At 45.5% G+C, this 15,551-nt stretch overlaps 1 protein-coding gene across 9 annotated transcripts in view; it reads left to right on the forward strand.

Annotated features, from left to right (window-relative positions):
* VEPH1 (ventricular zone expressed PH domain containing 1) overlaps positions 1–15,551 on the forward strand; it is an 83,275-nt gene that overhangs the window by 31,457 nt on the left and 36,267 nt on the right. For all 9 annotated transcript variants that reach the window (XM_071812756.1, XM_065844558.2, XM_071812759.1 and 6 more), the window contains 3 exons: positions 2,793–2,959; positions 4,394–4,603; positions 11,812–12,032. In XM_071812756.1, coding sequence (XP_071668857.1) covers positions 2,793–2,959; positions 4,394–4,603; positions 11,812–12,032 — 598 coding nt within the window. The remainder of the gene's footprint in view (positions 1–2,792; positions 2,960–4,393; positions 4,604–11,811; positions 12,033–15,551) is intronic.

Consider the following 15,551-nt stretch of genomic DNA (forward strand, 5'->3'; position numbering starts at 1 on the left):
TGACAGCATCATAACCCTGTGGATTATATTAAGACATTACTGCTAGGGTCTTGTTTTGGGAGCATGTGCATGGTTAGAGTTGTCTCTGTTAACTTTAGAAAAAACAAAATAAGACGCTTTTGGATTAGCTGCGAATCTGGTGCTGAGTATGGTTGTTGGTGCTGTTAATCTGGTTCAAATTCTATGAAGTTTATCAGCTTAATGGGCCATTAATTGTTTGAGAGATGCTTTGCTTAGGTGAGATTACAGGTAATGCACCAATGCTACAAATTATATATTGGCTGTGAAGTAGTCAGAGAACAGCAGAACTCCCCAAATAATTGCATTTAATTTGCAATCTGTGTTTTCTTTCCATGGAGCTGATGCTACAGTGGGGCCTCCAGCTGCTCTCCTGCAAACACTACTAAGATATAGTAATGTTGAAGCAATATATTAGAAAGCTTGGAAGTTTGGTAAAGTAGAGGTGAGCATTTGTGGGGGGGGTTTGTGTCTGATTTGGGTCTTCCCCAGGAAAAGAAAGTTGGTCTTGGTGCATGGACTTGGATTTTATTGGATCTGGAAAGTATTGGGGTGAGGGTGGGAGGGGAAGGAAAAGGGAAAGGAGGTAATTAAGGAGTGTAATATTCTTCCATTCTCAGACAACAAACGTACTTAGTTTAGACCGAGACAGATGAAGCACGGTTGGAAAAAGTTAATGACTTGGGAATGGGCACGATATCGCCTCTGAGGATCCAAAGGTAGCGAGCTGCAGGTGCCTAAATCCCTTAAAAACTGAAAAGGTGTGAGAAACCACTGGCAAGAGGCACTCGGAGCTGACTTGAAACGTGAAAATATAAGAAAAATGAGGAATCGGGTTGTTTTTCGTGACCTTTCTGAAGTTATGTGGAGAAGAGACACAAACCGTGGTGTCTGCTTGGGTTGTTTACAAGTTTGTGTATAAACGGGTTATTGAATTAAAAGCAATCCCACGTCTGTGGTCGCTTAAATATCGCTCTAAAGTGATGGCGCTGCTTCCCTCCGCGCTTTTACAAGGTGGGTTTTGCCAGGACCATGGGAATTCCATCTTTTGCAGTTGAATTTGAATTGATGAAGTTCAACTGGAGCTTAAGGGCTCTGCTCCGAATGGGCAGAAAACTTCCAGTGGGAACTAAACACGCGCGAGTGCGAAGGATTTATTCCTCTAAGCACCAAGTTATCCAGAGAATAAAGTAATTTTTAGTGTATTCGATTACGGAATTGTTTAATTGCAAACTCAGATGTGAATCTAGAAGAATCCAAGTCAATACGTTGTCTCTCCATTGTAGTTCTAACTCGGGGTGGATTGGTGCTTTGCGTGAATCCCACGGCGCGTTAGTGGAACTCGTAATAAAACCTGACACGTTTTGACAGACTCGCTTGTAACATCAGGAAGAAATTTGCACAAAGAATGTGGCTAAAAAACGGCCAGGACTGCTGGGCTTGCTGAGCTGCTTGGGGTAATTCAGCAGCAAATACCTTGCCTTTGCAACTGGCCTTTGCGCTTTATATAGGGAATAAAACGAGACAGAAATTCGCGTGTCTGTGGGGCTGGAGGTGCTGTGAATTATTAATGTATGTTGGTTTTTTGGCTCAGAGTGATGCTGCAAGACCCAATAGTGTGTTTTGGGTGTGCTTTGTGTATCTGTGGGCATCACGAGCTGCTCCGGTCAGACCCATAATAGCCTTTTCCTACCATCCACGAAGCGACCTGCTCATCTTCCAAAATTAGAAGGCTCAGCTGTAAAATGGGAGGAAAAGCAGCAGTGGGCCGGAGAGCTCGTTCCTCTTGGAAACCAAACCCAAAGAGACCGCGAGCGCTTTGAGGGGTTCACGAAAAGCAGCCGTACCAAGGCCATCACCAGATGTTTTCCATATGTTGTTCGAGGGGAAGCTTCAATATATTGAGGCAGTCATGTACGGCGATGTGAAGTTATATGTTTTGGTATGAGCCTGGGCTTCAAATTGAATTATGCGCAGACATCTTAAGAAAATGTGTGAGCGGGTTTTGCGTATCTTTGTCCGCAGTTGCCTCTCTCTGGCTCCTTGCTATTCCTGGAAATGGCATCCTTAACTAGTTATCTTCAAATTCACTGCTGTGCCTATTTAGTTCTCTTAATAACCAGCTATTCTTGCCATATGCCGCTTATTTAATTTGAAAGCCTGAATCTCAACAAAGGAGAGATACAGTTTTTACGTGCTTTCTGTTTTTTTTGTGTGTGGTTAATTTAAGTCATGCTTAGTTTGGTCAGGGACTCAGAGTATCATCCAAATCTGAATGCTCATTAAGCCGCCTTCTCATGGTGTTGCACTTGAGAATGAAAATGATATTTTATGTGCCAGGGGAGGCTGAAATTGGATATTAGGAACAATTTCTTCCCCCAAGGGCTGTGGGGCATTGGAACAGGCTGCCCAGGGCAGTGCTGGAGTCACCAGCCCTGGAGGGGTTTGAAAGGCATTTAGACAAGGTTCTTAGGGACATAGTTTAGTGCTAGAGTTAGGTTAAGGTTTGACTCGGTGATCCTGAGGGTTTCTTCCAATTGAAATGATTCTATGATAATCCTGTTAAGGTGTTGTGTTTTGGTTTTTTACAGCGATGTTGTTACACCCGCAACGATTTGGGTTATTTATTGGGTTTCTTGGCCCAGTATGTATTTTTCTACAGTGTGATTTCTGCCTCGTGGGTTTTGGACCAATGATTCTCAGTTGATCCCGTTGCACTGCCGGTGTCCCCGGGCGGGTGCTGATGTCCCCGTGTCTCCTTTGCTGCGTTACAGGGAACCGGCTGCTGCTGCGGGTCCTGCCCGCGCTGTACGAGCGGCACCCGCGGCCCATCGACCTGCGCCTGCCCGCCCTGCTGGCCCTGCTGGCCCAACCGGACCCGGCCGAGCGGCACCACCTCCTGCGGCTGCTCCTCATGGTGGCCAGGAAGAAACAACCCGGGGTAAAGCACGTTCTGCGACGCAAAACGCGCTCGGGGAGATCTCACTGTGAGCCGGTCCCAGAGCACGCGCAACAGGGCTTTCCTGCGTTAATTCCCCACAAATTCCTTCATTCCATTCAGAATTCTCCATCTGATCATAAAGAGAACATAACGACTCTGCCGGGCCAAAAAATCTGTGTCGCACCAGAACAGTTTTCAACTCTTTTGGCTCTTCCTCTGTCAGCTGGGTATGAATTCCCATGGCTGTGCTTCCATTACAATATATGAACTCTATTGAATTTCATATCAAGGAAAGTGAAAATGAGTTAGAAATTGATTAGAAGTGAGCTGCAGTTTAATTACTTAGGGCAAAATATAACATGCTTTGAAAGTTGTGCGTCATTGACAGCACCCAGTGCATTAAAAGGCACAAAACTACCTGCTTTGTGAGTTTATGACATTCATAAAGTCTTTGGAAAACAAGAATTGACAGTAATTAGTATCTTCCCCCAAGCCAAGGGAATTTATCACAGCACAGCTGGCTGTTGTGAACCCCACGCTGGAGCCGACACGGCTGAAGTTGCTTTGTATTATCATTATTGCTATCATTATCATTTGTTACTACTAACAATTTATTTGGCCGCCCACCTGCAGTATTTTGCCACAGTGGTAGTTATTGGTGTGCAAAAGATCAAATCCTAAAAACAAAACCAAACCAAACGAAACCACAAAAAAACCCCACCAAAACCAACCAAACCAACCCCAGAAGGGGTCACTTTATGCCCTGTTTCTATGTTGAAATGCCTTAGTTTCAGTGAATCAGAGGTGTACTGGTGTACATGTGTGTTTATATGAAAAACAGTCCTTCAGTAGATATTCCCTGTGTCCCATTTGCGAGGTGATTTGAAGGACTTACCCCCTCAGCCTCTTGCAAATTGTGTTGGTACAAGAACTGACAACTTGCCTGCAGCATTTTTTGTGCAGTGGGGATCTCACCTCTTCTTTTTCCTCCTGTTCCACCCATTAACCTTGTCACGTTATTTAGTTGCCCGTGGAAACCAAACATTTCTACTGGTGCTTTAATTTACCGTATCATTGGGGATGCTTAAATCTTATGTTGTTTTAATCAATGCAGTACGAGACTGGCCCAGAGCAAGGGAAATATTTGGCAAGGGGTTTTTTTTATTGGCCTTTTTTTAACAATTGGGCATTTCCTTAGTTCTATATGCATAACTGCAATATTTCAAGGCTACAGCTTACCCTTATTCCATATGTTGAGCTGAACTTCCATTGACCTCAGCAACAGCTCCGTGCAAAGGTCAGCAAGGGTGGAAAACTTGCACTAAATCAAAGTCTAGTGTTTTATTTTTATCAATGCACAGAACCTCTTTTGGCTTAGATGTGTTCACAATTGAAAAACATGTTCACAATTTGCTTCTGTCTGATTTTTAATAGGTGCTGAAAGAGTGTATTCCGTTTTTATTCGGACTCTTGAGAGACCCAAACCACAGCGACATTATTCTCAACATACTCACAGAAATATCCAGCTATGAACCAGCAGCCTTGGCAACGTTCCTTCCCATGCTGAAGGAAGTTGGTGAGAGCTTCCCGAGTTTGATTGGGCAAACAGCAAAGATCTTTGGAGCTGTTGGACACATCGATGAGGTAAGTTTGAGAACATAAGTTGGTTGGTTGGTTTGAGATTGGTGTGGTTGCATTTTGGTTGGTTTGAGGTTGGTGTGGTTGCATTTTGGTTGGTTTGAGGTTGGTGTGGTTGCATTTTGGTTGGTTGGTTGGTTGCGTGTTGGTTGGTTGGTTTGAGGTTGGCGTGGTTGCGTGGTGGTCGGTTGGTTTGAGGTTGGTGTGGTTGCGTGGTGGTTGGTTGGTTGGTTGGAGGTTGGCGTGGCTGCGTGGTGGTTGGTTGGTTGGTGTGTGATGTTTTGGTTTTATTTTTTATTTTTATTTCCAAATCTTGTATAAAGTTAATACGTCAAAGTCTTCCTTTGTTTTCCAAATGCCCACACTGCCCTACCAGAACATATTCTTGGTTGTAAGACCACGATAGGTCTAGACTGTAATACCAGCAGAAAAATGGGGTTTGGGTTAATGAGAACGAAAGACATCTTCTGAAAGAGATTGATAAGCATGAAAAGGATAAATAATTACATTCTCGTAAGTGTAAAGATAAATATATAAATTAAAGAGCATGACAAATACAATTAAATTTTCATGACTGTAAATACAAATACATAAATTATTATTATTTACTGTGTGTCTGGGCTGTGCACATACGCTTTGTTTATATGAGTTGTCTTTTTATGGCATGGCTAGAACTCCTATTTATAAAAGCACATAATTGTCATTATTCCAGGGGCTTAGCCGAGTTAGGGTGCAGCGTGCACCAGTGTGAAAGGGAAGGTGGAGAAAAGGAAGAAGGATTTTGCACACCCGTTGTATGATGCCCTATTCGTATGATAAACTATTTATAGGATGCCATACTTGTATGATATCCTATGATGCCGTACTTGTATGATACCCGGATTGTATGATGCCCTATTTTAGATGCATGTAGCCCTCTGAGATGTTGTGATCATGCAGTGAAATATGAACTTCCTCATATAGCGTAATCCAGAAATTTTGGCTTTGTAGCCAAGTTGACTTGGATACTCCTGACAAATGTCTTTGTAATGAAAATTCTCAGTGGTGATGCTGGGCTCAAACCTCATCACAGGAACATCTTCCCAGTTAATGTGGGATGTGACCCAACGGGAACATGATGCCTAAAATGGATTTACACAGCAAAATTCCTAAAAATGTTGGGAGTTTTGTGGCAGCATAATGAAGTTTTTGCTTTAGTCGTCAGTGTGCAGCCTGGATGCGGGAGTGATGGTCACGTAATCCCAGCACCATGAACAGACTCAAATATATTTTGAGAGACCATTGGGCACCTTGTACATCCCAGAGCCCCCTTCTCTTCCCAAAACAGCAGCTCCAACGTGAGCCCCGTCCCCCCGGCACTGGGAAATGCCCTAAAACCCCAATGAGACCCATCTTACCCCACTGCCACCCCACCTCCCAAAAACACAGCCCGGAGGAAATTACCACCACGAGCTTCTAAACTGCCCCATTGCTCAAGACCGTGGGTGTCCTGAGGACACCAAACTGCTTTGACTTATGACGCGTCACAATTTTTAATGAGATTTAATTTTTGTTCTCCAATATGAGCTTATGTGTCTTTCACCACTGCTAATAGACATTTTCCTCCCACCTCAAGTGGTGGTTCTGAAAAGGCAAAACCAACATTCTGCTGAACTCAGAAGAGTTCCTGGTAAATAATTCAGATTTTTGTGGCTGTGACAAAGCTCCGTTAAGTGGCAGAAAATGAATGGTATGTAATAAATCTAATGGTTTGCTGAAGTGTGGCGCTGGTGCCGGCCATGGAGCAACCTGGGTGATTTATTTCAGCAAAGAGCTGGATCCCGCGGTTTCCTTGTCCTTTCCGTGGTCCTTGAGGCAAAACTTGCACCGAGTCAATGGGCGTTTGCCTGCACAAAGGGCAGGATTTGCCTTTCCAAATGGGACCCTTTTGTGTATTGGCTGGCGACGGGTGTCTGGCCGCTGTGGAAGACGCTACACTTGCCGTTTCTGCTGATCTTGAGCTTTATATTCATTTAAAATGCAATTTATCTTGTAAGAATCAAAACCAGATTCGGTTTGGCTTCATAAATCTTATTTCTGGGAGAGGGGAGAAGCCAAAATCACGTTGAAGACTGTGAGCCAAATGAAGGTGGTTGTTCTCTCCTTATTTACCGACATCACCCCAGCAAAATTTACCTTTATAAGAACCTCTATAAGTTTCTAAGGAGCTAATCCTCCAATGAGCACAGCTGGAACCAGAACTTAAGGATTTCTTTGGGATTCTGTATTTTAGGGTGCTGAACCAGCTCTTCCCAGTGAGTGTCTCTGAGGCCCCTTTTCTGCTGGCTTCTGCACTTAAAAGGGGTTGAATTTATTTTGCCTTTTGTTGCTCTTGTTTTACATCAATACCAAGAATAAGCGAAGAACCAACTGAACGTGTTGTATTTCATATGTTGTCGGAAATCAAAGGCTACAGGGAAGTTCACAAAAAAGTGATTTGCCGAACATTTTCTCTTTACATTTTTGAATCTCTTGGTTTGTGCGGATACACGTAGCTACCGAGTGTTGCACACAAGCCAGCACTGGATGATTAATCTCCACTCTGCTGGGTAACTGGCATTATGCTCTGTGTTGTACGTTTGATTTTGCATAGAGCCACAAGCCACAGATGCATCCCAGCCCGTGCAGATGCAGGTGCGTCCCAGCCCGTGCAGATGCAGATGCCTCCCAGCCCGTGCAGATGCAGATGCCTCCCAGCCCGTGCAGATGCAGATGCATCCCAGCCCGTGCAGATGCAGGTGCCTCCCAGCCCATGCAGATGCGGGTGCCTCCCAGCCCGTGCAGATGCAGGTGCCTCCCAGCCCGTGCAGATGCAGGTGCCTCCCAGCCCGTGCAGATGCAGGTGCCTCCCAGCCCGTGCAGATGCAGGTGCCTCCCAGCCCATGCAGATGCAGGTGCCTCCCAGCCCGTGCAGATGCAGGTGCCTCCCAGCCCGTGCAGATGCAGGTGCCTCCCAGCCCGTGCAGATGCAGGTGCCTCCCAGCCCGTGCAGATGCAGGTGCCTCCCAGCCCGTGCAGATGCAGATGCAGATGCATCCCAGCCCATGCAGATGCAGATGCATCCCAGCCCGTGCAGATGCAGGTGCATCCCAGCCCGTGCAGATGCAGATGCAGGTGCCTCCCAGCCCGTGCAGATGCAGGTGCCTCCCAGCCCGTGCAGATGCAGATGCAGGTGCATCCCAGCCCGTGCAGATGCAGGTGCATCCCAGCCCGTGCAGATGCAGATGCAGGTGCCTCCCAGCCCGTGCAGATGCAGGTGCATCCCAGCCCGTGCAGATGCAGATGCAGGTGCATCCCAGCCCGTGCAGATGCAGATGCAGGTGCATCCCAGCCCGTGCAGATGCAGATGCAGGCGCATCCCAGCCCGTGCAGATGCAGATGCAGGCGCATCCCAGCCTGTGCAGATGCAGGCGCATCCCAGCCCACGCTGCCGCTGCATGCTCGGGGTGGCACAATCGTCATTTATTTGTAGCAGGCTCTGGTTTAGTGCCATCCAGGAGACCTTTCACTAGACGATGATTATGATTATTATTACTATTATTTAATTTCAAAGACCTTGAGTGCTTTGTGGCCCAGCGTTTCGTGAGGGAGTGAGGAACCGCTTCAGCAACACATTCATTGGGCTACATTCATTGGGCTTGCAGCACGGTGACCCAAGGGTCCTTTTGTGTTTTGTGACACAGTGAAGCTCTCACAACCCTCTTTTCCCCTTGTAAAGCTTCTGTTTGCTTTAATGCAGCAGTTCCTTGCGCAGATTTTTGCCTCACTTTATTGTGAGCCAAGAGGTGGTGTCTCTGGACGCTTCTGTGCAGATTGGGCTTCTTGAAATCCACATGGGTCTCACTGGTGTTTGAGGCATCACCCACTGCAAGGCCTGCGGTGAGATATGGAGAAATGCAACTGACAGCGTAAAAGCTGGACAAATCTTCGAGGCTTAGTATATATTAATGAGCGCACCCACAAGAAAGAATTAAAATAACATTAATACTCTGATGTAAGCATAACTGTTAAGTTCCAAGCATTACTGCAGCAGTTGATTTATTTAGATCAGGTCTAAGAAGTGTGCAAGCAGCAAAGGGTCCCTGCAGAGACGTGCAGTGCTGGTGCTTGCATCTCGCAGCCACTGTGCTCATGACTCCGTGCTTAGATTGGGTATTAGGGAAAAATCCTTCATGGAAAGGGCTGTGGGGCACTGGAACAGCTGCATTGGAACAGCTGCCCAGGGCAGTGCTGCAGTCACAGTCCCTAGAAGGGTTTAAAAGGCGTTTAGATGAAGCTCTTAGGGACGTGGGTTGGTGCTAGGAGTTAGATTATGGTTGGACTTTGTGATTCTGAGGGTCTCTTCCAACCTAAATGATTCTGTGATTCCATGAATTCTGTCCCTACTTCTCCCCCTTTTTCTTTTCCCATAGTAGATCCGCGGTTACAAATACACTGCGGGTCCTCACTTAGAGACATGAATCAGCATCAGCACCCCCTTCCAAGTGGGAAATTAAACTATAATGGTAGCACTGGCATTTTATTTATTGATATTTACTGTCACTTGAGGCTTGCTTGGGGAAAAGAGATGGCAAGAATGGAGGCTTGGCCCTTTATGGTGTGGATTGCAGATGCAAGCAGAATATTCTTTCTCCTGGCTCCTACAAGTGACAGCTTGTGCTTGTCCCTTAGCCATCAATTTGTGCAAAGCAAAACACCATCTTGGCGCATAGGTCAGTATAACTGTGTGTTTTGAACCACCTGGAAATGGGAGTTACTTCTGAAAGCCTTGTGATCTCATTCGGTCGTCTCCCGAGCCTGATTTTCAGATAAAACGAAATACCTTGCCCCACCTCATTGCTGGTGTTTTACATCTTCACCTACTGGCAGATGGGATACCAGAAAATGCAAGGAATGCTTATGAAAAAACACGCGAGTACATCAAACAAGCGCTGTTAAAATAACAGTGGGTAATGTATATCCACATATTTTGTTGCGAAAAATCATGGCAGGGATAACGACCGCTTTCATGTTGAGCTATTTTGCCGTGATTTTGTTTTGTATAACAGTTCCATATTATGTTACTGGTGGAGTTTATTGTTCTTTTAGCTCACTCCAGGCGAGTCGCCGCGATTCAGCGCCGCTGGAGCTGCTCCAGCTGCATCAAAGTGACATGAAAATGCTCAAAACTTCCCTTCCAGTTACGTCTGCCCCGCAGTTTGTTTAGGAAACAAAAATGTGTTTTAAATGTTAATTGAGCCTGTGTTTATCTCTTGGAGGGAGGAGATTGTCTTTCAAATAAACTAGTGAATATGGACCAAAAAGTCAACTTCTTTTAAGCCATTGAGGGGGGAAAAAAAGCTCATTTGGTCCCAGCAGCCCAGCCCAGGCCGAGCTGGAGTTTGTCCCCATGTGGCTGACAGGGAAGCAATTTGTCTGATACGCTTTTCTCATTTATCTCTGTCACGGCCCGGCACAGCGGATCCTCTTTTGCCTAAAATAAGTTGACTTTTTCCTGCTTGTGATGCTGGGGTTGTGTTCTGTCCAAGTCCCCCGTGTATTTTTATGGCCCCGCTGTACTTGGAATCCAACTTTCAGCAATTTTTTCTCTCGTGTTACGCGGTCCCAGAAGAGAAGAGATAATAATGGTCTCGCCCCACGGCGCTTGGAGGGTGATACAGCACACGACTCCCCCTCCTTTGCTGCTGACCCTTGGGAAGACAAGAATGTCTTATTTTCCTGAAGTGGCTAGGCTTGTATTTCAGCACAAAGTCTAAAAGCACAGTATTTCCCTATTTCTGTAACAATCCGCTGAGTATCGAGTGGGTTTGGCTCCATGGAGCCGTTCCCAGTCACCCCAGCGCAGGAACCGAGATGAGCTCCCGAGTTAATTCCTTCTTTCTCTGCTGCTTTTCCCACTTAGAGATTTTTAGGACTGTGAAACCTAATACACCTTAGGACAATTGTAACAACACGGGAGAACCCTAATGCGTTTCTTCACCTTCAGGTTTGTATGTGAATTCCTCCACGTACGTACAGAAAGAGTTGGAGCTGTGTCCCCTTGCCAAGCAGAGATGAAGAAGTATCTTTACTAGAAAATATTTGCATGTTTAACATTATGATCCGAAGCAGCGTCTTTAATCCTCGTTTGTGGGGGCAGCGATCTCGCCGATGAACTGGTGAGATCGCATCTTCCTGATAAACGGGCTCACAAAGCATTGGCTGCTTATCAGACCTGAGCGGGCTGGCGGTGACTGATGGCGCTGCCAGACAGCGCCGCGTCGCCTGCCGTCCGCTCCTAAAGCCAAATCTTGTTTGAAACTTCTCTTTGTTGGGCTGCTAGTCACGGGTCTAATCTTGAGTTGTTGCTCCTAAGTGAGTTGCTATGAAAGGAGGGAGCCCCGGTGCGTTACGAGGTGCTTTAACCTGGAGAAGAGATGCTGATGGTCCCTCGCTGCTCTGTAAATGCTGGGTGACAACAAGCTCTTGTTAAATATAGCAGATCTACAACACCCACCAGGCCCAGAAAGGAAGGCAGGTTTGGGAAACGTTTTATGGACTGAAAAATGGATCTTTGCTCTTGGCAAAATTGTGGTAACAGCTAATGGCGTGTGCAGAATTCACTGCAATTGCCCGGTGATCCTGGGTTATTTGCAGAGTGACGTGGACAAAGCAAAAATCTGGATATTAGCCCATTAATATGAGGCTGTAATGAAGACACAAACGTGGTGTGTCCTGTGGTGCCACAAACCGGCACAGACCTGAGTCGCGGGGTGTGTTGAGCTGAGGTCTGATGTGGTTATAATGTGTTTGCGTCTGTGCTAATCACAGAATAGTTTGGGCTGGAAGGGATCTTCAGATCTCATCTAGTCCAACATTCCTGCCATGAACAAGGGCATCTTCAACCAGGTCAAGTTCCTCAGAGCCTCCACCAGCTCAATGTGCAACAGGTTGGGTATGGGCATGAGATAGAAGACCCTGTGAACTGGAACAGTGTATGTGGGCACTTGGCCCCTTACAAGAGAGTTTGCCTGCCACAGACAGCACGGGATACAGCAAAAAATGGGCATGGAAACCGGGCATAGGGACGTGAAGTAGTTTGGCCAAGGCTCATTGAAGATGTGAGGGGAGCTGGGTTGCTGCTGGTGAATTAATTAATTAGTTTAAAATTGTCCGTATCTCCTCGTGTTGTCCAGGAGCGAGCCAGGACGTGCCTGCTGTATTTGGTGAACCAGCTGGCCAACATGGAGCACTCGTTTCACCATATTCTTCTGCTGGAAATCAAGGGTCTCACTGACACCTTCTCGAGCATCTTGGGCGCCCAGAGCAGAGACATTTACCGCATGAGCAACAGTTTCACTGCCATAGCCAAGCTCCTCGTCCGACAGCTGGAGAGCGACAGCACCTCAGGAGCCAGGTAAGGCTCATTTTTCTATGATAAAGTCACGGTCGTGGCTGTGCGAGGCAGCATCAATTTATGTGAAATATATTCAAAGTTGTGGTGGATGAACAATCAGCTGAAAGCCAGATGTACCTCAGTTCCTGTAAGTTGCTGCGTTGCCTTTTTCATATTGATCTTGACGTTCCTCTTGTATCGTTCCAGTCTATACTCACTCAGCCATTGGATTGTGTTATTTATAGGCGCACAGAATAGTTTAGAGACGTCTGGTGGGCAACGTCCCTACTTATAGAGGTAACTTGAGGTCTGTATTTCAAATGGAGGCGTAAGGACGATTGACACTAGCGCAGAAATTGGGGATTAAATGGGGGCAGTAAGAGCTCTGTGGGAACCAGGCAGCGACCTCTGACCATCACACAACAGACGTTGCCTCATGTGGCACCGAGGAATGAAGAAGCCGTTCAAGTTTCAGCACTTAAAGAACAACAAAAAATCCATGTCTCAGATAAGTCGACTCTTGCAATCTGTAAAGCTTCAGTTAAAAATAAATCAGCCAAGTCAGATTATCGTTGAGTTTATTCTAGAAGATAACACATGAACTGGTGAGAACAATGACTGGCGTAGCTCCCTGATAAAGGTTTGCTAACAAAATTCGGACAAATGTTCTCAAGTTTGTATAAAAATATGTTCTGCTCACTCGGCTTCTTTTAAACGTGCATCCTAAGGTTAAAACATCAGGAGTGCTGCTGCATTCGTCACAGTATGTAAGTGTTATTTAAATGTATGGTAGTCACTTTTAATTAGGGAGACGCTTATAATTAGCATTGTGAATACTGAAATAGGTCAAGAGAGCACAAAGGAATAGTAATTCTTTGAAAAAATGTGCCATAGATGTCAGAAAACTCATATCCATGAGGGATTGCCTTGGAGCCAGACTGGCAGGGCTGGAGCCAGAACATTGGGGTCGTTCCAGAGACAATTGGTATCCTGGAGAGTGTTAAAAATGAGAATGGAGAATAACCCTGATATAGTCCCTCATTTTACAACAAGAAATGTCCAAACTTCACCTGGTGGCAGAAAACTCTGCTGAAATCGAGCGTCTGCACTCCTTTTATGGGAAGCTTCATTAAAAAGGATGAAAAATCCTCAGTGGAGACAGCGAAGTGGGCGTGAAATGGTGCTACACATTTTCCAAGCTACTCAAGTTCAATAGTGAAGAAGAGTGAGCGCGATGTCACTTGGTGAAAGGGACCAGAAGGTTGTCACGGGTGCTGGGGACGGCAGTGGAGCGGGGCAGGAATCGAGCTGTCAGTAACAAAGCCCAATAATAATTACTCACGCAGCCCATGGTGATCCCTTATCTTACGGTAGGAACATTATTCACTGAGGTGTTATTGTATTCCTTATTATCTTCTGTGCTTAACATTTATCTCTAGAGCTGATAAAAAATGGTAAAAACCAAAAATGTCATTAAAATGTTGCTGTGTTTACCTGTTTCTCTCTAAAATTCCCTTTTGTCGAGGACTTGCTTTGGTCTGAGGAGCAGAAGCTTTTTTAAATGTATGTGTGTGGTTACACATGCAAAATACTGTTTGGATGAAGAGTCTAGGGAAAGGGAGGATATTATATATTTCCATGGATTTTTCAGGAACCATCCTTATTTCCCTTCAAGGAAAAACCTCTACTGATGACGCTGAGCATGAAAGGAAAAGGCTTCTGTGATTTGTCACACTTGTAGGTATTGGGTTTGCCATTTCAGGCCTGCGTCAAGCAAAGCATCAGCTACATCAGACAGGAACAAGTACGGCACAGCGATCAGGGCTGAAAGGAGAGTTCTCTGCTGATTTAAGCAGAGTTTATTTGTCTCATACCAGCGTAGGTGGGACTGGTCCCAACGCCGGTGTGGAAATGCCCTCCCATCTGCAGAGCTGCCGTGGTTTTTAAAGAGCAGCAATCCAGAGTATTTATGCTATGAAAGGAAAACAGAGTTTTAAAATGTGTGGCTGGATTATAACCATTCCTTCCAGAATCATGTGTTTACATAAGGAGAAACTGATTTCTTTAGAGCGATGGCTGGCTTGGACTTGTTTGACACGGGGAATTTTACATGCAGCCAGTGGAGAGTATAATTAAAACCATGCCATGCTCTGTTGCCCCTTACTGTCACAGAACTGCAGGTTATTCAGTCTCAGAGGTGCTTTTTAAGAACACATACAGAGTTTTAATGGACTGGTCCAACCTAGAAGTATAGCATGGTCAATTAAAAGCCAGCAAGAAAGGAAAGAAAGAAAACTTAATGATGCTTCCAAGGCCAGGTTCTGGGTAAGAACTGAGCGTAATATGCTATACCAGTGCTGCTCGTTTTAGTGTAGTGGCTGGATTAAACTATCTTTTCTCCTTAAATGTCTAGCACGTGGTGTGAGCATTCATTTATCATTCATTTCCCTTTCATTTTCCACCATGTATTTAGAAGCTCTCAATGTGCTTCCCAACCATGAGCCTGAGTTTTTGGGACCGCCATCGCCGTGCACCACTTGCCTTCCCCAAACCTGTGCTGTATTTCATTTCCTCAACCTGTACGTTGTATTTGAGGAGGTGATTATGTCCGTACGTTGATGAACCACAAGGACCCGCACTTGATCCGGTCGTGTTGCCCCCATCCACCCGCAGCTGAAGCCCTGGAAGCAATCCCGTATCAAGTGTATTTTTAGCAATATCTATTTGTGTATGCTCCTCTTCCTATTTTAAGCACCTGGCTGTGATGTTGATAACGGTGGTGGAAATGCTCTTCAAATTAATGTATCGCTCTTGATTTGCTTTCAGTATTTAAAAGGGGCCAATAAGAAAGATGGAGACAGACTTTTTAGTAGGACCTGATGCAATAGAACAAGGGTGATGGTTTAAACTAAAAGCTGGAGATTCAGGCTGGATACGAGGAAGGAATTGTTGGCCCTGAGGGTGGTGAGAGCCTGGCCCAGGTTGCCCAGAGAGGTGGTGGATGATCTTGAGCTTTATATTCGTTTAAAATGCAATTTATCTTGTAAGAATCAAAACCAGATTCGGTTTGGCTTCATAAATCTCATTTCTGGGGGAGGGGAGAAGCCAAAATCACGTTGAAGACTGTGAGCCAAATGAAGTTTGTTGTTCTCTCCGTATTTACTGATATCATCCCAGCAAAATCTACTTTTGTAAGAAGCTCTATAAGCTTCTAATAAGCTAATCCTCCAATGAGCACAGCTGGAACCAGAACTTAAGGATTTCTTTGGGATTCTGTATTTTAGGGTGTTGAACCAGCTCTTCCCAGTGAGTGTCTCTGAGGCCCCTTTTCTGCTGGCTTCTGCACTTAAAAGGGGTTGAATTTATTTTGCCTTTTGTTGTTACTGTTTCACAGCAATACCAAGAATAAGCAAAGAACCAGGCCAGGCTGGACGGGGCTCTGAGCAACCCGAGCTGGTGAAGATGTCCCTGCTCATGGACTCAATGAGCTTTGAAGGTCCCTTCCAACCCAAACTAATCTATAATTCTATTATATTTAGG

This window comes from Patagioenas fasciata, chromosome 9 (assembly GCF_037038585.1).
Source record: "Patagioenas fasciata isolate bPatFas1 chromosome 9, bPatFas1.hap1, whole genome shotgun sequence".
NCBI lineage: Eukaryota > Metazoa > Chordata > Aves > Columbiformes > Columbidae > Patagioenas > Patagioenas fasciata.